The sequence below is a fragment of the Callorhinchus milii genome, unplaced genomic scaffold (genome assembly GCF_018977255.1).
Source record: "Callorhinchus milii isolate IMCB2004 unplaced genomic scaffold, IMCB_Cmil_1.0 Scaffold3, whole genome shotgun sequence".
Lineage (NCBI taxonomy): Eukaryota > Metazoa > Chordata > Chondrichthyes > Chimaeriformes > Callorhinchidae > Callorhinchus > Callorhinchus milii.
Genome location: NW_024704744.1, coordinates 71832637 through 71858616, shown reverse-complemented (window position 1 = coordinate 71858616; position 25980 = coordinate 71832637). Strand labels below are relative to the sequence as shown.

At 40.2% G+C, this 25980-nt stretch overlaps 1 protein-coding gene across 1 annotated transcript; it reads left to right on the top strand.

Annotated features, from left to right (window-relative positions):
- The first annotated feature begins 254 nt into the window (after positions 1-254).
- Positions 255-25970, top strand: entpd6 (ectonucleoside triphosphate diphosphohydrolase 6). The gene is made up of 15 exons (XM_007894344.2): positions 255-337; positions 3728-3845; positions 7381-7664; positions 9017-9093; positions 10020-10163; positions 12860-12935; positions 13735-13770; positions 15965-16053; positions 19458-19537; positions 20388-20452; positions 22170-22271; positions 23133-23273; positions 24581-24637; positions 25626-25738; positions 25828-25970. Exons 3-15 carry the CDS (start codon positions 7442-7444, stop codon positions 25900-25902), a joined length of 1278 nt encoding a protein of 425 aa, XP_007892535.1. The 5' UTR covers positions 255-337; positions 3728-3845; positions 7381-7441; the 3' UTR covers positions 25903-25970.
- Positions 25971-25980: the final 10 nt, after the last annotated feature.

Sequence of the window (25980 nt, the reverse complement as noted above, 5' to 3'; positions counted from 1 at the left end):
TGCCTCTCCCCCTGTGCCTCTCCACCTGTGCCTCTCCACCTGTGCCTGTGCCTCTCCACCTGTGCCGGCTCTCCCCTGTGCCCTGTGCCTCTCCAGCCTGTGCCGCAGTCTCCAGCCTGTGCCCGGCAGTCTCCAGCCTGTGCCCGGCAGTCTCCAGCCTGTGCCCGGCAGCTCCCCCTGTGCCTCTCCACCTGTGCCCGGCAGTCTCCAGCCTGTGCCCGGCAGTCTCCAGCCTGTGCCCGGCAGTCTCCAGCCTGTGCCCGGCAGTCTCCAGCCTGTGCCTGTCGGATGTCAAATGAACACTTGGTGACTGTTCTCCTGGGAGGGAGGTAAGCAGGTAAGTGTAAATATGTGACGAACTTTGGGTTTGGACACTTGTAAGCATATGGTGATGGGTTTCCCCGCGTGTCAGACACTAGATGAACTAAACAAAAACTACACGATTCACCGTAAAGTAATAATCTTTGCATTTGATATAGCTCTTTATCACGGCTTAGAGACGTCTCAAAGCGCTTCACAGAATATACTGTGAAGTGAATTTACTGTATATTTTGTTGGTCAGATTAACTAATAAGCAGGTGAAACATAGTTTAGGGCCCTGAGATCTGAGGGGCCCCAGATATTGTTGACACCTGTACGAGCCGACTGCACCTCTCTTCCATTCGGTGTATGAGAGTGATGGGAAGAGGGGGAGAGCAGGAGGTATGACTCAAAAGTTTTAGCATATCACAAGTTCCTTTAAATAGTTTGTTTTACGAGGCTGAAGGCAGATGTCTATCAGATGGTTGCGTGGCAAATAATCATGCAAATAAAATTAATCACTTCATGGCTGTTTGTGGGACTTACTATAATTGCATATAAAATACCCATTCACTGCCTTTTAAAATATATGCTGCATGGTGTTTTGAAACATCTTCCTGACGAGAAAGGCGCTATATCAAATACAAGGATTATTATTTTATTAAATGCCATCCTTTAGATGAGATGTTAAATCCAGCTCCTGACATCTGTCTAATCTTGCATAGACTTTAAAGATAGATGATGCAGTACTATTGGAAAAGAGGAGGTATCTTAGCCAACAATCCTCAAGATAATTTGATCATGGTCATTTGTAGGACCATGCTGTGCGCAAATTGGCTGTTGTGTTTGTCTAAGTATAGACTTGACATTCATTTCCTGTGAAGTACTTTTAACATGTTTTGACATTATGGTTGATGTAGCACGTGCAAAAATTATTATTATAGTCAAGCCTCAAATTGCTGTCAGGAATGAGAAATGCTTACAATATCTGTCCTTTTCTCTTGAAAGAGAAGGGTGAGGGGTGACCTAATAGAAGTCTTGAAAATTATGAAAGTTTTGATAAGGTAGACATAGAGAAGATATTTTCGCTTATAGGGGAGACCAAAACCAGGGGCCATAAATATAAAATAGTCAACAATAAAACAACAAAAATGACATTTGTATAGCGCCTTCCACTTCAGGAGGATATCCCAAGGTGCTGGACAGTCAGTGTTTCGGACCCGAGCGGGGGGTCGGGATAGGGGGGGGGTGGAGGGCAGGGGGGGAAGCAGGGTGATCAAACGCATGGTCGAAGAGGAGGGTCTTGTGATGGGTCTTGAAGGAAGCAAGCGACGGGGCGAGGCGGAAGGACTGCGGGATGGAGTTCCTGAGGGTGGGGGCAGAGTGGCAGAAGGCCCACCCGCCAATAGTGGGCAGGTGAGGCAAGGGACGTGAAGCAGGCCGCTGAGCGGAGGGAACGGGCAGGATGGTAGGGGGTTAGGAGGTCACAGAGTTAGTGGGAAACAAGGCCATGGAGGGCTTTGAAGGTGAGAACCAGGATCTTGAACTGTATTCTCTGTGTGATGGAAAGCCAGTGGAGTTGGGCGAGGGTGGGGCTGATAGGGTCACGGAACCTGGTGTGGGAGAGGACAGGTGCCTCAGAGTTCACCAATAAAGCAAACAGGGAAGTCAGAAGAAACTTTTTTATCCAGAGAGCAGTGGGAATGTGGAACTTGCTACCACAAGGAGTATTAGTTGAGGCGAATAGCAAAGATGCATTTAAGGGGAAGCTGGATAAGTACATGAGGGGAGAAAGGAGTAGAAGGTTATGCTTGAAGGCTTAGTTGAGGAAGGGCAGGAGGAGGCTCACGTGGAGCATAAACTCCGGCATACACCAGGTTCGGCCGAATGGACTGTTTCTGTGATGTATATTCTATGTAATTCTGTGTAATTGAGCTTTGGGTCTCAACACATACCAGTAAGGAAAGATCTGCTGACTACATAAGGTGGTGATTTCAGAAACTAAATGCCCTTTAGGTTGAACAGTCACCACCCATTGCACTTATGCAAGTCACAAATATGTTGTTGAAGGTTACAATGGGATGTTCATATATTCTCCTGAATTCACACGTCAGAGTCAGTGGAATTCAATAATAATAATAATAATCCTTGCATTTGATATAGCGCTTTTCACGTCTTCTCGACGTCTCAAAGCGCTTCACAGAATAGACTGTAAAGTGAATTGACCGTATATTTGTGGGCGAAACGCGGCAGCCAATTGCGCACAGCAGTGTCCCACAAACAGTCATGGATTGAAAATGACCAATTTATTATTGTTTGTTTTTTGGAGGGATTATTATTAATTGCTATGGTTGCACAGGAAAATTTTTCTGGTGTTCACGCAACGATTATCTGACATTTGAACAAACTAGTCAACATAATTTATTTCAAAGTGTCATCATCTGCAGGGAGGTTAATCTGAATAATTGCTGCAAAAGGGTAACATCCGTATACTGTTATGCATTGTATGCTTGCCAGTTCACTTCAGGAATGCTTGCAAAAACTGCATAAAGCAAAGTTAAAATAGTGATTGGGTGCCATGTTCTTTCAAACTTGTCAGATTGGAGTCTTGTAGTTTAGTGGTTAGAGCACTCGCCTCACAAGCGAGAGGACCTGGTTCGATTCCCGGCAGCGCGAAAGGCTGAGAAAGCTTCCTTGCTCCGCACGCCTCTGTTCACCTAGTAGTAAATGGCTGCCCCGTTTCACCCACAAAATATACTGTAAATTCACTTTACAGTATATTCTCTGAAGCACTTTGAGACGTTGCAAAGACGCGATAAGGCGTTATATCAATTATAAGGATTATTATTGTTAACAAGGGGTGGTTGCTAAATGAAGGTGGTTGTTTGTGCAGGTTTGACTGTATTGGTTTAAATGTACTTGCCTTTTTTTCCCCCAAAAGATGTCACAATTATGTACGTAGTCAGCATGGTTCAGTGGTAGCACCCTCGCCTCTGAATCAGAAGGTTGTGGGTTCAAACCCCATTTCGGGACTTGAAATCACATAGGACACTCCAATGTAGTTCTGGAGAGGTGTTGTATTGTTGGAGGTGCTGTCCTTCAGATAAGGTACTGTCGGCTTGTTCAGGTGGACGTTAAAGATCCAGCGGCACTATTCAAAAAGTGAAGGGAGTTGATCCTGGTGCCCTGGCCCACAGTTCCCCAAAATAAAATTGTTCATTCCTTTCATAGCTGTTTGTGGGACATTGCTGTGCGCAAATTGGCTGCCACGTTCCCCCACAAATACAGTTGCTCCATTTCACACTGAGTCTTGTGAAATGCTTTGGCATGTCCTCCTGACGTAAAAGGCGCTATACCAAATGCAAAGATTATTATGTATATGTTACTATATAAGCCCTCCACTGTAACATGTGTCTATATTTTTCAGTTTTATGAAGGTCCCACAGTGGTTATCCCAAGGCCTGATAATCCATTGCAGCGATTTCCAGAGTAAAAACAAAAAGTTTTTCTATGCAACAGGAACCACGTTCCACAATACAATGAAGGTATGGAAAAAAGACTATGTGAACATATCTTGAAACATTCAGAGTAAATGGAATTCTTCCCAAATACTTCTGGTGCTTCATTAATTGAGGCATATGCCTTATCCTCAATAAGTAAGGAAAAATTGGAAATGATCTTTTTGAGTGATCTTCCTTCCCCCTTGTTGTATAGATAATCAAATGTAAAACAGGTGACTAATGGAAGATGGAAGCAGGTGGAGGCTGTGAGCCTACTATAAAATTGAAGCCTTTTCAAGCTTGAACGAAAAATGTTTTCATTGAGAAGTGTTACACAACACCTATCCCCATTGTATTTGAGATGAACTGTTACAAATGCTCCTGAGATTTTGCCTTGACACATTGTTGAAGAAACAATCCTACACCCATCTGTTTTCAATTCACAGCAGCATGAAGTTTATTTGTCTACATCAATGCTTCCACTTTTTCATTATTTTGTGATTGTGACAGTAAGAAAACATGAGCAGACGAATGGGCTGTAATATGATATTTGCATTATTCCAACCAAAATTTTAGTATAAATATGCAAATTTACAAATTGGTTTCCTATACTGCAACAAAAGAAGCACAAACCGGTAACCTGACACCAATAAACACCTGGACCTCATACGAAGGCCCAAAGACTGATAAAGGCTGTCATCTGCTGTCTGGGCAAGTTCAACCTGTTTATAATATGTTGGTTGAATTGAGTGACTCACTCTAGTGTACTCCAAAGCATTCTGTTTCTAACCCAATGAGGAAGGAAGCAGTGCTGGATCTAGTTCTGCGGAATGAAGTGGGGCAAGTGGAGCAGATTTCAGTAATAATAATAATAATAATCCTTGCATTTGATATAGCGCTTTTCATGTCGGGAGGACGTCCCAAAGCGCTTCACAGAATATACTGTAAAGTGAATTGACTGTATATTTGTGGGCGAACGCGGCAGCCAATTGCGCACAGCAATGTCCCACAAACAGTCGTAGATTGAAAATGACCAATTTATTATTGTTTTTTTTTGGAGGGATTATTATTAGGCTCTGTGTGGAGTAAGGAAACTTGCCCAAGGTTTCGCCCTCGGCCTGGAATTGAACTCAGGTCTCTCACTTGCACAGCGAGTGCTCTAACCACTGAGCTACAGGACTCCAGTAGGAGAGCATCTGGACAACAGTGATCACAACATCATTAGGTTTAGAGTACTTATGGAAAGGGACAAGGAGCAATCAAAGGTGAAGATACTCAACTGGAAGAGGACTAATTTCAGTGAGTTAAAAAGGGATCTAGCCAAGGTGAACTGAAAAGAAAAATTGGCAGGTAAAACAACTAACAAGCAATGGGAAGCCTTCAAGGAGGAGATAGAAAATACATTCCCACAAAGGGGAAAGGTAGGGCATCCAAACCTTCCTGGATGAATAAGGAAATTGGGACTAAAATAAAACAGGAGGCTTATGATACATGTCTGGTCCAAAATACAGAAGATAATCAAATAGAATATAGAAAGTACAGAGGCAAACTGAAAAAGGAAATAAAACGGGTAAAGAGATTATATGAGAAAAGATTAGTAGGTAACGTAAAAAGGAACCCTAAGGTATTTTATAAGCATATAAAGAATAAAAGGTTAGTCAAAGGTAGGGTAGGTCCAATTAGGGACCAAAGAGGAAATCTTCTTGTGGAGGCAGAGGGCATGACATATGTACTGAATGAGTACTTTGCATCTGTCGTCACAAAAGAGGATGTAGCCCATGGCCACAGTATCATAGGAGAGGGTAGAGAAATTGGATAAGATAAGAATAAACCAAGAGAAGGTACTAAAAAGGTTGTTGGTGCTCAAGGTAGATAAGTCACTGGGTCTGGACGGGACGCATCCTGGGTTACTGAGGGAAGTAAGGGTGCAAATGACGGAGGCTCTGGCCACAATCTTTCAATCCTCCTTGGACACTGGGATGGTGCCAGAGGACTGGGGGGTTGCAAATGTTACTCCCCTGTACAAAAAGGGGCTGATGGATAAACTCTGGAACTACAGGCCGGTCAGCCTAACGTCAGTAGTGGGGAAACTTCTGAAGACTATAATCCGGGACAAAATAAATTTTCACTTAGAAAAATATGGGTTAATAAAGGACAGCCAACAAGGATGTGTTAAAGGCAAATCATGTCTAGCAAACCTGATAAGAGTTTTTTGATAAAGTAACAGAGAAGGTGGATGAAGGTAGCGCAGTTGATGTAGTTTATATGGATTTTCAAAAGGCGTTTGATAATGTGCCACTAGAGACTTATAAGCAAAATAGAAGCCCACAGTCTTAAAGGGACAGTGGCAGCATGGATACAGAACTGGCTGGGAGACAGAAAACAGAGAGTGGTGGTGAACGGTTGTTTTTCTGACTGGAGGGAAGTGTGCAGTGGTGTTCCCCAGGGGTCAGTGTTAGGATCAATGTTGATTTTGATCTATATAAATGGCCTGGACTTGGGTATAGAAAGCACAGTTTCCAAGGTTGCAGATGATACTAAGCTAGTAAAAGTAGTAAACAGTGAGGAGGATAGTAGCAGACTGCAGATGGACATAGACAAACTGGTAAAATGGGAAGACATGTGGCAGATGAAGTTTAATGTGGAGAAATGCAAAATAATGAATTTTGGGAGGAAGAATGAGGAGAGGCAATAAAAGCTGATGGTACAATTTTAAAGGTGTTGAAGGAATAGAGAGACCTGGGGGTTTATGTAAGTAAATCTTTGAAGGTGGTAGGACAGGTAGATAAAGCTATTTTTAAAAAAAGCATACAGGGTACTAGGCTTTATAAATAGGGGCATAGAATGCAAGTCAGGAAGTTATAAAACACTAGTTAGGCCTCAGCTAGTGTGTTCAGTTCTGGGCACCACACTTTAGGAAGGATGTCAAGGCATTGGAGAGGGTGCAAACGAGATTTACCAGGAACGAAGCACTTCAGTTATCAGGAGAGGTGAGAGAAGCTAGGATCATTCTCCTTGGAGCAGAGAAAGTTAACAGGAGACCTAATAGAAGTTTTCAAAATTATGACAGGATTCGCTAGGGTGAACAAGGAGAAACTATTTCCACTGGCAACTGGGTCGGCAACCCGAGGATGCCGATTTAAAATAGTTCTTAAAAGAAACAGAGAAGGTGAGGAGAAATTTTTTCAAACAACAAATTGTTCGTATCTGGAATGCATTGCCTGAAAGGGTGGTGTAAGCCGACTCGATAACAACTTTTAAGAGAGAAGTAGATAATTATTTGAGGAGGACAAGTTTGTGGGGCTATGGGGAGAGAGCCGGGGAGTGGGATTGAATTGGTTAGCTCTTTTCAAAGAACCAGCACAGGCACGATGGGCCAAATGGCCTCCTTGTGTGCTGTATAATTCTATGATTCTATAGGGCTTCTGCATTAATTGTTGATTGAATTATGAAAGCTTTGCAGAGTCTAAGAACCATTTGTGATCATGACCAGCATATTGTTTGCAAAAATGACAAAAGAACAAATTGCCTCCTTAATTACTTAGCATTTTCTAATTATTAAAACTGATTTTTATTACAGATACCATTTTGAGTTGCACGAACCTACAGGAGAGAAAATATGTATATAACTGTCAAGAACCATGAAGGTACCAAGAATAGCATTCGTATTTGTCATTTTCCTGTGCATTTTCATATACTACATGTATCCGAAGAAACTTTCTCAAGCAACACAAACTGGACACGTGAATCCCATCCCATCAGTGTTCTATCAATCAGCAAGACTAGTCTTCTATGGAATTATGTTTGATGCTGGCAGCACCGGAACACGCATCCATGTCTTCAAATTTACTCAAAAACCAAATGGTATGTTCTGATAGCTAATTTGGGAAATGCTGAAGAATAGTTTTTTTTCACGTAATACTATCTTACGGAGAGACTGTGGCAACTTGTTTCATGCTGTCTTTAAGGCAAATTTAAATGAATTTAAAATTTTTGATATTTCCTTTGACAATTCTGGAATGACTTCTAGTATATTGAAAATACTTGTATGTTGTCCTCCTGGAACTCCTTTGGAAACCCATGGCATGGACCTGTCTATTCAGTAACTTTACAGAAGGATGTTTGGCACGTTTGATAAAATCGTGAGAGGTACAGATGGAGAGGAATTTAATACAAAATGGCCTTGTTTGTTGGGTAATTAGAACCATCAGCTAACGACTCACGTCAGGAAACCCGTTCAGGTTTAGGGTTGCAAAGAATAATTTCAAAACCGACAACAGGAAATATTTCTTTACCCAGAGGGTAATTAGAGACTGGCACATATTACTGAAAAGGATGGTTATTGGTAGGTTGGGTATTCTGGAACTATGAGATTCAATGGGCTGAAGGGTCAACTATGAAAAAAATCTGCAAGTTTAGATTTGAAAAACAAAATTCAGGAAAAAAATCATCAAATGGTTATCGGTGAAATTTGGTTAAAAAAATTATTTTAATGAACTGTAGATAAATGAGATTTATTGAATTTTTCTATTTGATTCTGTTTATTTGAACATAGAAATATTGTCATTTCAGCATTACAGTGATTTTTTAAAATGTTTTGATATGTTTTGAATGCACAATTTCTACTGAACATGATATTAACATCAGCAACAACAACTTGCGATTATATAGCACCCTCCACGCAGCGTAGCATCTTAGAGAGCTTAATGTTCTGTTTAATATAAAATTAGAAAATGCAGCTATATCTGGGATTGGATGTCTTCTGCATCTATATGTTGTAACTTTTTTTAAAAGCTGAGTTACTGAAGCGACAAGTAACGGTAATGCATGTGACTTGGCTTCAAAAGTAAAAGCACAAATTTATCCATTGTTTGTCAGCGCTACTCATAAAAAGCCATAATGGGTCACGACGTTGATTCCAGTAAGGTGGAAATATCATTGTTGTGCAGTACAGCATGTGCTTTTCTGAATTTGCAAATAGGACATTTTATTGAGTCAAGAGATTTACAGTGTATCTAGCAAAACTGAATTATACGCAACACCAGCTGGGAAAACTAGGGCAATACCCAATCATGATCTTGGGCACAGATTTCACCAACGTAAATCAACAAAGCAGTCCATTTTAGAAGTTGTTATATGCTCACATGTTTTAAATAAGAGCCACAGATTTGATGCACCATTTTTAATTTTTTTAAACTTGCATTTTCTTTCAATAGAATCTCTTAAACTCACAGAAGAAATTTTCAAAGCCCTGAAGCCAGGATTGTCAGCCTATTCCGATGAACCACACTTGGTATTTACTTTTTTATTATTACAATGAAGTAAAATTAATGTACTGTTTAAAATGCTTTATTTAGTGGAAACAAAAACTGGGAGGTCCTCAATTCTTAGTTGAAAAGTTCTTGATAGAGCCTGAAAGAAATATGCAGCCTTATTCAGATGGTTATAATAATAATCTTTGCGTTTGATATAACGCTTTTCACGTCTTCTCGACGTCTCAAAGCACTTCACAGAATATACTATAAAGTGAATTGACTGTATATTTGTGGTTGCAATGTTTTCTTGTACATCTTAATATTTTATTTATGTGAAGAAAATGATCTGTACTTGTTTCAGAAATAATAAGTGAAAAGTATGCATTTGATTTTTAAACCCAATGCTTCATCGAGTCAGTTAATTGACACTACCTTCTTTTAGTAAAACAAAGGAACGGTAGATCGTTCAACCTGTCAAGTCTCCTGGATTGGATTTAAATTATTTAAATTTATATTAGTGGAGGCTTTGTAATTTCATACTAAAATCCGTAACAAAAAATAGTCAAAGCAGTTCTCTAAATTGTTCAGGTTTCTCATTGCAACTAACAGGATTTGTACATTGGAAAGTTATTTTATGGATTTCTAGATTATGATGGCCAAACCAGCATGGCTCATAGGCAAGCCAAAGCCCTAATGAGTAGGGTTGTCCAAGCCGGATAAGCAGCCCTCCATGGTGAGACTGCATTCCATTCCAGACTCAGAAAGTTTCATGTGCAAGTGACATGCAAATGTGGAACTCTGGTTTGACAGTCTTAATCATGATGATGAGTTTTCATGTGTATCAGACACCCTGTTAATCAAAAAAANTTTCAGTTGAAAAACTACTATACTCATTTCTTAGTTACATTTTAAGCATAATAGAGTTCTGTTTATAAGTTATGTTCATTTGGTTAATGTTTTGTAGTGTATGAAGAACATTCAGGATTTGCTAGATGTTGCCAAAAACTCAATTCCCAGTGACTTTTGGGCAAACACACCTGTAGCCTTGAAGGCTACAGCTGGTTTACGGCTGTTACCTGCAGAAAAGGCAGAGGGTTTGCTGGATAAGGTAATGTTTTGCTTCAGCTATAACTTATACAATACTAAATAACATTTGTATAGCGCCTTTCACATTGGGAGGCGCTCGACAATCAGGGATTTGGACCCGAGCTGGGGGTCGGGATGGGGCAGGGTGGAGTGCAGGGAGGGTAGTAGGGTGGCCAAAGGCTTGGTCGAAGAGGAGGGTTTTGAGATGCACCTTAAAGGGGGCAAGAGAGGGAGCCAGGCGAAGGGAATGTGGGATGGAGTTCCATAGAGGGGTGCAGAAAAGCTGAAAGCCCAGCCGCCAATGGTGGGGCGGGTCAGAAAGTGGAGTGGAGCAGGACAGAGTCTGCTGAGCGGATGGAGCGGACAGGTTGATATTCAGTCAGTAAGTGGCAGAGGTAGGAGGTGCTACGGCATGGAGGGCCTTGAAGACGAGGACGAGGATTTTGAACTTGATGATAAATGAAAGATTAAGAAATGTTGCTTTTTGCGGATTTTTGGAAAGCAAAATGATTGTTTTAGAATTACGCAAAGTAATCAAGCCAAATGCAATATGCCTTAATACAGGGTAACCAAAAAGTTATACCATTACAATGTCTAATAAGTCTTAAAGAAATTATGATTTTTTTGTACATAATAAGGTAGATATCAAGACTTTTTGGTCACCCTGTACTTGCAGACAAGATACAACTGGAATTAGAGTGACAGGGGTTGCCAACCCAGGAGTATTGCTAGCACAAGTTAATTTTTTTGTTCACTGATTCATATTTTGTATGCAGTATTCTTTGTGGCTTTATGAAGCTACTTTCCTGTACCATTCTCCAGTTATTGTGTGCTCCATTTAGCAACTACCAGTTCAGCCACTTTTCTTTCTCTTCCCCCCCACCATTTGTGGAGTCCTGTAGCTCAGTGGTTAGAGCACTCGCTTTGCAAGTGAGAGACCTGAGTTCAATTCCAGGCAGAGGGCGAAACCTTGGGCAAGTTTCCTTACTCCACACAGAGCCTAATAATAATCCCTCCAAAACCCAAAACAATAATAAATTGGTCATTTTCAATCTACGACTGTTTGTGGGACATTGCTGTGCGCAATTGGCTGCCGCGTTCGCCCACAAATATACAGTCAATTCACTTTACAGTATATTCTGTGAAGCGCTTTGGGACGTCCTCCCGACGTGAAAAGCGCTATATCAAATGCAAGGATTATTATTATTATTATTGAAAAGACAGTCTAGTTATCTGAAACCAAGTTTCTGCCAATAAAGAATCTGAACTGGACATAGTATTGTATTTGAGAGCAGCACAAGAAATACATCCCGCTGTTTTCTCCTTGAAGTGAGAAAGATTGTCACTTATTCTCATGACTTCCCTGAAAGCTTGGGCAATATTTGATATCAAATGCAAAGATTATTATTCATATTTGGAACTCAACATGTGCAGAAATGTTAATGAATCTATATCTCTTGGAGTAATGCAACATGATTAATGTCATTCCTTATTTTTTTTTAAATCTCTGGATATTTTTAAAAGCTATCCTCTCCAAAATTCTCCATTACGTTTTTTTTGCTAACCCATTTGATACCCTTTTTTCCCTTCCACCGGAGGTGTGGTACTGTCCGTAACCTTCAGTACATTGCCCAGGCAACCATGGGCTGTGTCTAACCCAGGCTTTGTGCACTTTGGCTCCTGTATTTGCCAACAAATATTCAGGATAGGATTTCTAAAGATTGGGTTCACAATCATCATAATCACCTGATCTTTGGCATTATGTGTCGCCAGGCAATTTTGCATGTGAGTGCCATTGCACCTGCCTTTTGCATGAAATTCACACATGTATGCCAATGTTTTCATAGTGATTCGAGCCAAAGACATAGATGCCTTATTTTTCACACTCCATAACTTGTACTTTTGTGGCCGATGGTGGCCTGGGTCAGATCAGACTGGGGATCAAACCTGAGAACATTCGTGGTTTTCTTGGCTCAGTTAACACGCTGGACAAGAGAGAAGTAGATAATTATTTGGGGCAACAAAAACAGAAGTCGCTGGGAACACTGTTTTGTTTCAGATTTCCAGCATCTGCAGTATTTTGAGTTTTGTAATTATTTGGGGAGGACAAGTTTGCAGGGCTATGGGGAGAGCACGGGGGGAGTGGGATCGATTTGGATAGCTCTTTTCAAAGAGCTGGCACAGACAACAATGGGCCAAATGGCCTCCTTCTGTGCTGTATAATTCGATGATTCTATGATAAGCAAATGTTGGATATGTAAATTTGCTAAACCCGTAGAGAGGCTGCATTTTCTGATGTTGTTGCACAAACTAAAGCTTCACACCCAACATTACAGTAGTAATGAAGAGAGTCAAACTGTCGAGTGGAGGAGCGCCTCTGTGTCAGGAATAGGTGTCAGGCTGGCTCACTCTGTAGTGCTCTCACATCTGCATCACAAATCTGGGTTTAAGCCCCACATCAGGATTTTGAACTCACAGTCAAAACTATCATACCAATTCAGTGAGGTGAGGGTGGGGAGAGTGCTGCATTGTCGGACATACCATCCTTTGGATGAGACATTAAATCAAGGTTCTGTCTCCTGTTCAAGTTAATATTACAGTCCGTACATCACTTTTTAAAAGAGAAGGGAGTTTCTCCTAGTATTTCTAAAGGCTGGGATCACAATCAAACATAAAAATAAAATAGGAATTGTGCATTCACAACATACTTTCTCTTAGGTAAAAGAAGCCTTCAAAACATCGCCTTTCCTAGTAAGAGATGATAGTGTTCGTATCATGGATGGAACTGACGAAGGTAGGATGCTGGTAAAATTCTGTTTGGTTTTAATTATTTATTTCCCTTCTATATAAGCAAATGGTAATATGTAATGCTCACAGTACAGTAGAACTTTTTTGTTTTACACACCCAAATTCCCTTCCCTCCCAAAAATGCGCAGTTCAGATGTCAGATGGATGACTTCTCTTTGCACATCTCATCCATTTCAATGTTTCCTCATCTTAAAACTGATTATAAAAATAGGAAACTTATAAATCTGTATATGGCAATTCAGTACTTTACCAACCAGCCTGACCAACAGTCCCCGGATAAAATCAGTCATTCTCTTAATTTTGTGGCAGTTTGTGGGACATTGCAAGATGCAAATTGGCTGTTGAGTTCACTTACAAATACATAGTCAATGCACTTTGCAGTATATCTTATGAAGTACTTTGAGATGTTTTGACGGCATGATAAGGTACTTTGTCAATTGCATTGATTATTATAATATTGGTATGGTCCCCCAATTGAATGTGAGGGTCATGTAACTTTGAGATTCAGGCTATTTTGACCCTTTTTTAATTTTGAGACGTCTTGAAGGTGTGATAAGGCTATATCAATATCAAATGCAAAGATTATTATTTTTAACAGTACAGGTGGTTACACACTCTGCTGGCACATCTTCCCCTCCAGAAAAGGTTGTATCCTCTTAAGAGACGTATATCTTCGCCACGTGTCTGATTCCTCTTGCTTACATAATATGAGTTATGAGCATTCCCAGAGTAACTGGAGATTGGAAATTTGAAAATCTTATATAATATGTGTCTTATATTTACAGGTATTTCTGCATGGATCACTGTCAACTTTATAAAAGGTACAAAACTGCATATATGAATGTAGTAATCAAGTCTACTCGATCATAGTACTTGTTAGATAAATTATGTGTTTTCAAAGATGCTTTTAATTTTTGCATGTTTTTATATTGTTCAGTTCTTTGACAGTGGGGAGTGAAATGTATTTAAGAACTTTTGTTCAATTTAAATATAAATGTATAAATACTATAAAGTTTCTCTGTAATGGCAATCAAACATGGAAAGCTCAAACACTTCCCTGAAAGCTAACTTTAATGTCTGATTCAGTGAGAACATAAGGATTCTTAGTCTGCTGTAGGATGTCACATTCAATGCTTACATCAATGTGATGTCTAAACTCGTTGAACAGATAACTTTAGATGCCTGCAGTCCATACGTTTTTTTTTGGTGAAGTCGGAAAATATATCGACTTGGCTCTGGATTCTATGCCTCCGTTTCTGAAAGCTAATGCATCCTAAGTTGGAAGTCAAACAATTCAAATTTGATTGAAAACCAGTTTCTTTTTTCGTAGCTATTGTGTCTGGTTTTGGGAAAGGGAGGGTTAACCGAGATGGAACCTCTCTGACACCTCATTTCATCCCTAATGTAAAGTAATTCTGGGTATTAAAGCATAGTTTTGATTAGAAAACATTAGAATACATTACAATATATAACACAGAAACGGATCATTCAGCCCAACTGGTCTATGCCGGTGTTTGTGCTCCACATGAGCCTCCTGCCCTTCCTCAACTAAGCTTTCAAGCATAACCTTCTATCCTTTAGCTTCCCCTTAAATATATCTATGCCATTTGCCTCAACAAATCCTTATGGTAGCATATTCCACATTCCCACTACTCTCTGTATGAAGAAATTTCTTCTAACTTCCTTATTTCATCTATTTGTAACTATTTTATATTGATGGCCCCTGGTTTTGGTCTCCCCCACAAGTGAAAACACCTTCCCTATGTCTACCCTATCAAAACCTTTCATCATTTTAAAAAGAGTCCAAGCATGTTCAGCCTTTCCTGATAGGTATAACCTCTCAGTTCTGGGATCTTCCTTGTGAATCACCTTTGCACCCTCTCCATTTCCTCTGCATCCCTTCCATAATGTGGGGACCAGAACTGCACACAGTATTCTAAGTGTGGTCTAACCACGGTTCTATAGAAGTTTACCATAACTTCCCTGCTTTTCATTTCTATCCCTCTAGAAATGAATCCCAATGCCTGGTTTACTTTTTTATGGCCTTATTAACCTGCATTTCTACTTTTAGTGAATTGTGTATGTGTACCCCCAGATCCTTTTGCTCCTCTACCCCGTTCAGGTTTTTATTTTCCAGGATGTTTGTGACTTCCTTATTCCTTCTACCAAAATGTACCACCTCACACTTTTCTACATTGAAATGCATTTGCCATTTAAATGCCCATTCAGCAAATTTATTAATGTTTTGCTGTAATTTGTTGCAGTCCTCCTCTGTATTAACTACTCCCCCCAATTTGGTGTTGTCTACAAATTTTCAAATTGTACCGAATCCAAATCATTAATGTATATTGTGAACAACAGCGGTCCCTGTACCGATCCTTGTGGAACACCACTGCCTACCCTCTGCCAGTCTGAGTAGCTACCCTTTACCTCTACTCTCTGTTTTCTGTCTTGCAGCCAGCTTGCTATCCATTCTGCTGTTTTTCCCCTGACTCCACATGCTCTGACCTTATTCATTAGTCTATTATGTGGTACCTTATTGAACGCCTTTTGGAAATCTAAATATATTACATCTACCACATTACCCTTGTCTACTCTTTCTGGTACCCCTTCGAACAATTCAATGAGGTTGGTCAAGCATGACCTTCCTTTTTGAAATCCGTGCTGACTATTCTTTATTATATTTTGCATTTCTAGATGTTTCTCTATTACCTCCTTCAGTAATGATCCCATTACCTTGGAATGTCAGAGAGGTTCCTACCACCGATGTTAAGATGACAGGTCTATAGGTCCCTGGGCTTGTTCTATCTCCCTTTTTAAATATAGGTATAACAGCTATCCTCCAGTCCTCTGGCACTACTCTCTTTTCTAATGAGTTATATATGTGTAATAGTGCCTCTGCTATTTCTTCCCTCGATTCTTTTAATATACATGGATGCAATCCATCTGGACCAGGGGTTTTATCCTCTCTGACTACTTTGCTGTTTTAATTATAATTTGTTGTTTTGTTTTTAGACTACTTACACATGTCAAAGCCAAGTTCGATAGGAATTCTTGATCTCGGAGGCGGTTCCACCCAAATCACATTTTCACCACACAGCGATGTAAGTAGCTTCCTAGAAGTGTAGAGTTAGAGAGCCTAGAACTAATCTTGAAGTTTAGTTTTTAAATAGTTTAAGTTTTATACTCAGACAAGATTTTTTTAAATTACACAGTAGGACATTTTTTTATTAATGTACTATTATTCATTCTCATGGTAGATCACATGTAGTACACAACAAGGGCACTTATATGATACCTTTCATGTACCAAAATATTTCAGAGTGCATTCCAGGAAAGTTTTAGATCACTGAGCAAGATGGAAAGAGGGGTTAATAAGGAAGAAGGTAACCAAAAGCATGGTCAAAGAAGTCGTTTTTCAGAAGGGTTTTAAAAATTAGGAGAGGGAACTGAACAGAGACATTTGGGGAGTTCCAAGGAACGAGAGCACTGCTCGACCGCCAGTGGTGGGATGGAAGTTGCAAGGGATATGCAGCAAGCCTGAGTTGATGAACGAGTCTGAAAGAGATTGCAGATCGGGTAGGACAAGGGAGTGGAGGAATTTGAAGATCAGAATGATGATCTTGAATTTGAGCCTGTTGAGGATGAGTGATGGGAAAACAGAACCTTGTGCAGGAGAAACTTCTGGCTGCAGAATTCTGCATGAGCAGAAACTTATGGAGCTAGGGAGTCTAGAGGTGACAAAGGTGGTTTGAGGGTTTGGGCTGTTTGATGGTGAGGTAGGGCTGGATTCAGGTGATATTCCAAACATGGAAAAAGATGGACTTCGTCATGCATCGGATATAGGGTTTTAAGTCATGTTGTGCATAAAGTGACTTTCTGATAAAGAATGTAAAAAGAATTTACCTACAATTATGTGTAACATTTCTTCCAAATTTTATTAAGGTACTAAACTTGCACTTGTATAGTGCATCTAAGATAAAATAATCCTTGGATTTGATATAGCTCCTTTCACATTGGGAGGATGCCTCAAAGTGGTACACATGGACGAAGCACTTTAGAAATGATTTGGAGCATCAATCAGGAAGGAAAATTGGCCAAAGACAGTCAGAGAGAAGGTTTTGAAGGCAAAGAGAGAAAGTACTGAAGGATTTTAGTAGAATTCCATAGTGGGGGAAGATAATGACAAGATGTATCACAAGGTGAGTCAGGAACAAGCAGTGGACCAGAGTCAGAGCATAGAACATTGGTGGGAGAATAGAGCTGGAGGAGATGACATAGGTAAAGAGCGGCAAGGCAGAGAAGAGATTTGAAGGTCCAAATGAGTATCTTAAAGTCAATTTGCTGGGGAATCAGGAGCCAGTGGAGCCTAGTGAGGATGGAGCTTATGGGTGTGTAGCTCCTAGTGCAGTAGAGTGTACAGGCTGGAAGGTTTTACATGAGTTGGAACTTGTGTTTGGGAGAGTTATGGAAGTGAAGAACCAAAAAAAAGTCCTTCAATAAAAAGCTTAAGAAATTGCAAAAAATATTCTGACTATGAGAATCCTACGTAAGATTTTCTCAAGGCAGTCATAATCCAGGACATTGTAGATGTGAGTCTGTGGCCAGATTTTCCGATAAATATGCATTCAACTTGGCCAGCTTACCCAGTCTTTACTAGGAGTGGAATGGAGGGTAGTGATAAAATATGCTTGATGTAAGAAAAAGAAAACTCGAGTTGATGTGAGGTAATTAAGGCATGTGGATTACAAAGTATTTCACTCCATATTTGACCTGTGCTATACATGACCTTCGAGTATTTAATACCAACACTCTTTATAATGGAGATGTTCCATTTTGAGAAAACTGTACTTCAAAAATAAATTGTCAAAAGGGTCCCAAACCACTAATTGTTAGTAATTGAATTTTTTTTTAACAATTTGTCAGTTCAGTTTTAGTGGGGGCATTAATTGCATTTAGCTCTGGCTTTGTGTTGCCAGGAGCTGTAAATGGCAATGCCAAATAGCTGTTCCCTTTATGTATTTAATGAGTGAGGACATTTATGTTGCATAATTAATAAATTGATTTTGCTCCAAGTTTGTTTCAATAATTTGCATCTAATTATAGTGGATGTAGAAGTTTCCATTGTACAATTTTATGCTAATGCTGTACAAGTGTTCTGTGCCTCAATCAAGTGTAAAAAATCAATAGCAAGACTTATTTCATCAAATGTCCTGCTGCCATCCAGTGGCAGTTACTGAAACAGCAGGTAAAGGACTAAATGCTGTAATAATAATAATCCTTGCCATTTGACACAGCACCTTATCATGTTGTCAAGAAATCCTAAAGCGCTTTACAGGAATTATTGTAAAGTGTAGTGATTTTGTAGGTGAACATGGCAGCCAATTTGCACACAGCTGTGCCCCACAAATAGCCAGTAACTAACAGAAGTGAATGAGAAATTTTATCCAGGGGATTGTTGGCCAGGATACTGTGAGAAACTCCCTTGTCTTTTCGAATAATGCCATGAACACCCACCTTTTTGAATACTTTATATCAACCTGAACAAATTTGGACTTTGGCTTTACATTTCATCTAAAAGATGGCATTGCTGATATTGCAGCATTCCCCCTAATCACTGGTGAAATTAGGATTCTGTGGGATTGTTTTGTTTTAGCTGCTGTAAGACATGCAAGAATGGAGGAGACAGGGGTGGAGATGGCAGACAGAGTCAAGTTCATGCTGTTGATTTTACACAAGCAGAGAATATCAACTAAATAGCTTGAAATAATATTTTACTACATCTATATCTGCTATAACACCCTGATATTGGTGCCAGAATTGCTATTTTATTTTTTAATTCAATTTCAGCTCATGCATTAACTGGCACGCTAACTACTCAGGAAGAAGAATTATTGTTCAATTAATGAGTGTGGCGACTGATTTCTGCATTGGATAATCCTTTAACATTTGAAAGCTGATTGTCACTGGTTATTTTTGGAAGGATGGGTAGTGTGACAGTTTAACTAGGGAGAAGATGCTGTCTGCAGCCAAACTAAGATTGTTGAGCACTAAAGAAAGAATTTGCATTTTACAGCACGTTCTTTACACATGAAATGGGCCCTAAACACTTTAAGGATAATTCTTATCAATTGCAGTAACTTTTTTGCAGTCCCATAAACGACAATCTCAATTCATTTGGAACTGTCTTGGCCATGACACAAGGAGAAACTCCCTTCCCTTTTTGAATCACGTTTTGAGATATTAATGTCTTCATGAACATGCAGATGGGACGTCAGTTTAATATTTCATCTGAAAGCCACCCCATTACTGCACTGGAATGTCATCTTAGGCTATGAGTACAAGTCCCAATATAGACTTAAACCCACATCCTTCTAACCAAGAGACACCGTCTGAGTCAGACCAAGATGTTGGAAATTAGGATATTTTATTAGGCTTGTTTCATGCATGGAAACAGATGAGTAATGGAATATGTTCATGATCTGATATTCTTGTCTCTTCTTTACAGATGACACTCCAAACCTCTCCTATTGACTACATTACCTCAATTCAATTGTTCAATAGGACAAAAACACTCTATTCACACAGGTTAGTAAAATTTGTTTTTCTAATCTTCTGGACAAATGTGGCAAACCTGTTAGTTTTAAATAAAATCGTAAAAAAAACTTTAAAAATGCAAACCTTTGTTGACACACATAATACATAGTCGCTGCACTTTACAGTAAATCTTGCAAAAGTGCTTTGGAATGTCCTAAAGTGAAAGTCACCGCATCAAATGTAAGGATTATTATTTAAATGACCTAATTCATCAGAACTTTCTCTGTGCGTCTGTCACGTAACTTTCAGCTTGACATAAACAGATGGACTGTAGTAGTGTTATGCACCTGGATAGTCCTGTAGGCACAGAGAATTCCGCACCCCTATCATGCCAGTCCTGCCAGGCTCCACTGACTCCCTATCGCAGAACGGATCGATTTTAAAATCCTTACATTTGCCTAAAATTCACTTAATGCCCTAGTACCTCCCTCTCTCTCATCTGCTTACATCCGTGCATTCACTCAGCTGGCTCCAGCCTCCTGCATGTCCCCTGTCCCCTACATTCAACCATCAGTAGCCGTGCTTTCAACCTCCAGAGACTTTGGAACTCTCTACCTCAATCTCTCCATCTTGCTCTCTCCTTGTCTTGTCTTCAGATCGAACCTGAAGACCTTCCTCTTCACCCTGGCCTACGTTACCTACCCCCTCTCTCCCTGCCTCGGCATGATGCTCCGCCAATGTTAAGCACTCCAAGATGCTACCCGGCAAGAAGTGGGCTCTATAAATTCAAGTTGTTGTTTATAATTAATTTGCAGTCCTCCTTTGTTATGTACATAATTGAAATCCAGTTGATAAAGAGTTCAGTGTTCTATATTTTACTGATATAATTTTCTGTTTTTAGTTACCTAGGATTGGGACTGCTGTCAGCAAGACTGGCAATTTTAGGAGGAGTTGAAAGTAAACCACGTAAGTAATCAATGATTATGTAGGAGTTGTAAATAACTTCTATTTCCTGTAAGTTTAAGGTTACATATGTACTATAGAGGGGCACACACCAAAAAATGGCGGTTCCTGTTCATTTTGGTTTACCTGTGAGGTGGCATAGCAAAGGGATCCTTCAACGGGTACCAGTCAGAAGGAAACATATCTCATTAAAATTGACTTGAGGGATTCCTGGGAGCCGAAAAAATAAATCAAGAATTTGTATTATTGTTGTAGGTCACAAATATCTAAAGTATGCTTGGAATAGAATGGAGCTCCTATTTTGGGGTCAGCCAAGTGGCTAATGCAGCCAGGTGCCTGACACGTGCAGAAATCCATCTCAGTGCTTTACGGGTATCCAAACCAGACTGTGATTTGAGTTCCAAATAGACATGCCATTTTCACATGGAAATTTGTATGGAATGGAATGAGCATTCTATCCCTGAAGGGATTCACCTGCTTACTAATTCAAAAAAGCTTTAGGTTGACGAGAACTGAGATGTGGAGGTCCCAGACTGTGAGTTGGGGTAGGTGGAGTTTAACCAGGTAAAAAAACAGGTATTGTGAGCACTGTCTGGCAAACTTCCCACTGTTTCTCCATCTAGGACTTTGGCTTGCAGGTTTAACAGGAGTCGAGTAGAAGAATCCCTGGTGCCAGTATGTCCTCCAAGTCTTGCCAACAAGCCAGCCTGGCTGGTCTGTCATCAGCAGTGCCTTGGAGTACTGCAGACCTCTGAATACCACCACAGACGTTGATTCAATTCTACCATTCCTTTTCCAAGCACATCATCCTGGAGCTAGCTCAGCCCTAAGGAAGTGTTGCTAAAGGAGGATAGAATGAGATCCATATTCAGCCATTCGATCAGGGTTTTCTTCCCATGTTTTGACAACAACTATGTTTAGCTTATGAAAATGGAAACTATTAGTTTTGTTTAAAAAAAATCATACAATCTGTTCCCTCAGCAGAATAGCTGTAGGTCTGTGCAGTTTATTTATTTAAAAATAATCACTGTTGTAGAGGAATGTAGGTAATAGTTATTCAAGACAAATATATGGTTTTGTGTCATTGCCCTAACCATTCTGACAATATTTCAGTTTAATGGAGTGATATACAGTCAAACCTATTTTCAGAAATCACTCAGGGACTGGACCGAAGTAGCCTTTATAAAGGGTAGCCTCTGAGTAAGGTTTTGTTAGTGTGTGTAGAATTTCTAACTGTATAGAAAAATACAGTGCACATACAGACCCCATAAATCAAACTAGTTTTAATAAACATAATAAATAAATTACAAAATACAAATTGTTACTGCTTACACAGGCCCACATGCAGACTTGCACTAGACTCCTTCTGCATACAAACGCTGATCAGCCTACTGGATTGGATCTAGCTGCTGAAAAGGGTGTCAGTTTACTGCCAGGGCTAAAAAGGAGTGACCACTGGTTACGTTAGATACGTGGTTGTTGAATTGAGGTGATTTATTATAGAAAATCAGTCTGGATTGTTCCAGGGTAGATGTTGACAGCAGGCAGTTGCTGAATAGAGCTTTAACGTGTATGACTGTAATAAAGTGGTTAGATGAAGCACTGAATTGATATTCTAACACATTGATATTTGATGGTCTGTATAGAAAATGGTCATGAAGGTGTAACTGATTTATATTTTTGCCATCACATAATTTTTGCTTTGTTCACTGACCTGCAGTTAAAAATGGACAGGAGCTTGTAAGCGCCTGCTTAGCACCAGAATACAAAGGAGAATGGGAGCACGCTGAAATTGTTTACAAAATTAAAGGGCAGAAACCAGGTATGGATCTCTCTCTTTAAATATTCAATTTAATTATAAAGCCTGCCACCTCACTGATTTTAAGATAAGTTACCAATATAAATTTGTTTGGTTGCAAAGTGCTTTGGATATAAAATTGCTGAAACGTGTAGAGTTCTTTTTACTAGCGTTTTTATTTTCAAATTATAAATATATTAAAACATGTTAGGGTTTTAGTGGGCTTACAAAAACAATGAGCACTTCTGTCCTGACTATCCTGGGAGTGGAGAAGCAGACCACATTCCAATATGTGAATGTTGAATAATGTGTACATGTCATGTGCTATACAGATGCAATATAACTGCTAGATCTGACACCATACTTTACCGAGGTATATATCACCAGCATTTACTGGTAATAGACCAGTTTTCCCTCATCTCCTGAGCTGTGGACTTGCACTGACCAACATCGTATTAAACGTTTTCATGCGAAGGAAGTGGTGAGAATGTTTAATTCACTGCCAGAAGCTGTGGTCTAACTGCCAGAAGCTGTGGTCTAACAGCACCAATGTATTTGAGAAAAATCTTGATGCATACATGAAAGAGAAGAAAATAGAAGAGTGGGGCCTCATGTGGAGTATAAACACCAGCAAACTAGTTGGCCAAATGGCTTATTTCCATACCTTATCACTCACTTATTGTAGCTCAGGTGCAATGCGCTTTGAGACATCTTCCCAATGTGAAAGGCACTTTATAAATGTGTATTGTGTAGACCAGATTATTTTAATAGAGTGAGTTGCAGATGTATTTATAGCAGTCTTACAAAAAATGTTTTACTTTTGAAGTAAAAAAATTAAAATTGTATCTGAAGACTTTGTGCTGACTCTTATTCTGTATTTTGCAGAAGAACCTCTCTATAATTCATGTCGTGCCAGGATAGAAAAAATACTTTACAAAAAACTGCACAAGCCAGAAGAAGTGAACAATTTATTGTTTTATGCATTCTCCTACTACTATAACAGGGCTGTTGATGCTGGACTTATTGGTAAGTGCTGAAGTGGACTTGGAAGAGTCAGACCAGTCACTGGGCAGGGATTCTTCCTACTTAACTCCTATTAAACCTGCAAGACAACAACAACAACAACAACAAGATTCCATTTATAAAGCGCCTTTCACGTCAGGAGGACGTCCCAAGGCGCTGCACAGTTGGGTCATGACCCGAGCAGGGGGGAAATGGTCAGGGTGAGGGGAGGGAGCGAGGAGGGGGAAATGGTCAGGGTGAGGGGAGGGATGGGAGGGAGCGAGAAGGGGGAAGAGAGTCGAGAGGGGAGCTGAAGGCACGGTCAAAGAGAAAGGTCTTGAGACCGGCCTTGATGGAGGAAAGGGAGGAGGCGGCGAAGGCACTGGGGGATGGAGTTCCAGAGCCTCGGGGCTGAGAGGCTGAAGGCCCGGCCACCGATGGTAGGCCGGTTGGGGCGGGGGATGTGGAGCAGACCAGAGCCGGAGGAACGGAGGGTACGGGCAGGTAGGTAGGGGGATAGTAGGTCGGAGAGGTAGGAGGGAGCAAGGCCCTGAATGGCCTTGTAGGTGAGGGTGAGGATCTTGAATTCGATCCTCTAGGGGATGGGGAGCCAGTGGAGGCGAGCGAGGGTGGGAGTGATGTGGTCGCGAAGCCTGGTGCGGGACAGTACACGAGCTGCAGAGTTCTGAATGACCTGCAGCTTGTGGAGGGAGGTGCCGGGAAGGCCGGCGAGGAGAGAGTTCCCATAGTCCAGCCTTGAGGTGATAAAGGCGTGGACCAGGGTTTCAGCAGCGTGAGGGGTGAGGTAGTGCCGTAATCTGGCGATGTTCCAGAGGTGATGGAAGGCGGTGCCAGTTGTGGTGCGGATGTGAGGGAGAAAGGACAGCTCAGGGTCGAACAAAACGCCGAGGTTCCTGACTGGCTTTGAGAGGTAGAGAGTGCAGCCTTGGATGCTGATGGTGTCGGCGCCTGAGGTGCGGAGGCGCTGACGCGAACCAATCAGGAGGGCCTCGGTTCAGACAAAGCCCTGACAGACTAGGGTAGTCCCAGCTGGACAAGCAGTGGAGAGTAGTACAACCTCAAAGAGTTGAAACATATTGAAATCCTTTGGTCAGACACCAGGAAATCTGCATTCTTTCCTTGAGGCGATTTGGCAAGGAAATGAAAATGACTTGTCTACAGCTGTTTTTTCAACTGAATAAGGAAATATTTGAGTATTGAAAAAATAGAGGGAACATATTTTAAATATAACTACCTTTTATAGTAAATAATATGAGAAATAATCGACAATGTTTCTCTAGATCCTGATTTATGAAAAAATCTTTTTCCAGATGAAGAGAAAGGCGGTACTATAAAATTGCAGGATTATGAAACAGCAGCCAAACAGGGTAAGAAAGCTGTTTAGAACCAGAGCTTTTCTGTGACTGATTTATTCCAGGAAATCCAGCTGGTTATTATTGATCCTCATTTCTGAGTGTATTTCGATACTTGAAATTTGTTTCTGTTATTAAGCCATGAATTCTAATATCATTTTTTTTAGATATTTCAGCAAAGGTGAACTTTCCCACAGTGATAATAATGATATAATAATTCTAGCATTTGATATAGCGCTTTTCACGTCTTGTCGACGTCTCAAAGCCCTTCACAGAATAAACTGTAAATTGAATTGACCGTATATTTGTGTGCACTTTGCAATGTAGAAAGAAAAAAGAAATTGGGGATAGAGAGAGAAATTATTTGAATTATATTGAATTATTTGAGAAATAAAAACAATAATAAATTAGTCACTTCAATCCACGACTGTTTGTGGGACACTGCTGTGCGCAATTGGCTGCCGCGATTCGCCCACAAATATACAGTCAATTCATTTTACAGTATATTCTGTGAAGCACTTTGAGACGTCTAGAAGACATGAAAAGCACTATATCAAATGTGAGGATTATTATTATCATTGGGGCTTTCCAGAATTGTCTTTAATGCCACATCTCCTATTTTTCTGTCACTGAATTTAATCTCTATGATGTAGTCTAATGTGTTTGCGCCTACCGTATTGAAAAGGAGGCACTTGGGGTCTTTTAGCGTGACAATTTCTAACAGCAAATTGGAAGTTCATCAAGCCAACAGGGAGTTCATCACTCCCAACAGAACCTACTCTTGGAGTAAAGTTCCTCTAATTAATAATTCCAATTATCAGAAGGAGTCCCTGCTAGAATTTACCAGTGAATCTTGTTAACATTTATACCTTCCAAGTTAGAGGAAACTTGCAAGATTGAGAATACAAATATAGTATTGTTATGGAATTCAACTCAACAGATGAAATCATGTTAACTTTAGTTATAAGACATGTTATCCAACATTATCTCTGTTTTGGTTTAGTATGCCAGAGAATGGAATCTAGTTCAACAGAAAAACCATTTCTCTGCATGGATCTTATATACATAAATGTATTGCTAGAAGAACTTGGTTTCCAGAAAGATGCTGTTATTAAGGTAACGTCATCTGGTAAAATTCAGATTTTATTTAAAAACATTGTAAATTACATTTGTCTAAATATGTGCTTGTGTGGCTTCTTTTACAGCTTGCAAGAAAAATAGACAACGTAGAAGCCAGTTGGGCCCTGGGAGCTAGTTTGCACTACGTTGACTCCTTTTAGCAAACATTGGGAACAATGCAGCAGGTCAGGCAGCATCTATGGAGAAAGTGAGTCAACGTTTCGGGTGTTCCCAGCGAC

Bases quoted from the DNA above. Each gene is read 5' to 3' on its own strand.
- entpd6 (XM_007894344.2), top strand. From the start codon at position 7,442: ATGAAGGTACCAAGAATAGCATTCGTATTTGTCATTTTCCTGTGCATT. The intron at 13,771-15,964 runs GTACAAAACTGC...TTTTGTTTTTAG, and splicing joins CACTGTCAACTTTATAAAAG to ACTACTTACACATGTCAAAG. The intron at 24,638-25,625 runs GTAAGAAAGCTG...GTTTTGGTTTAG, and splicing joins TGAAACAGCAGCCAAACAGG to TATGCCAGAGAATGGAATCT.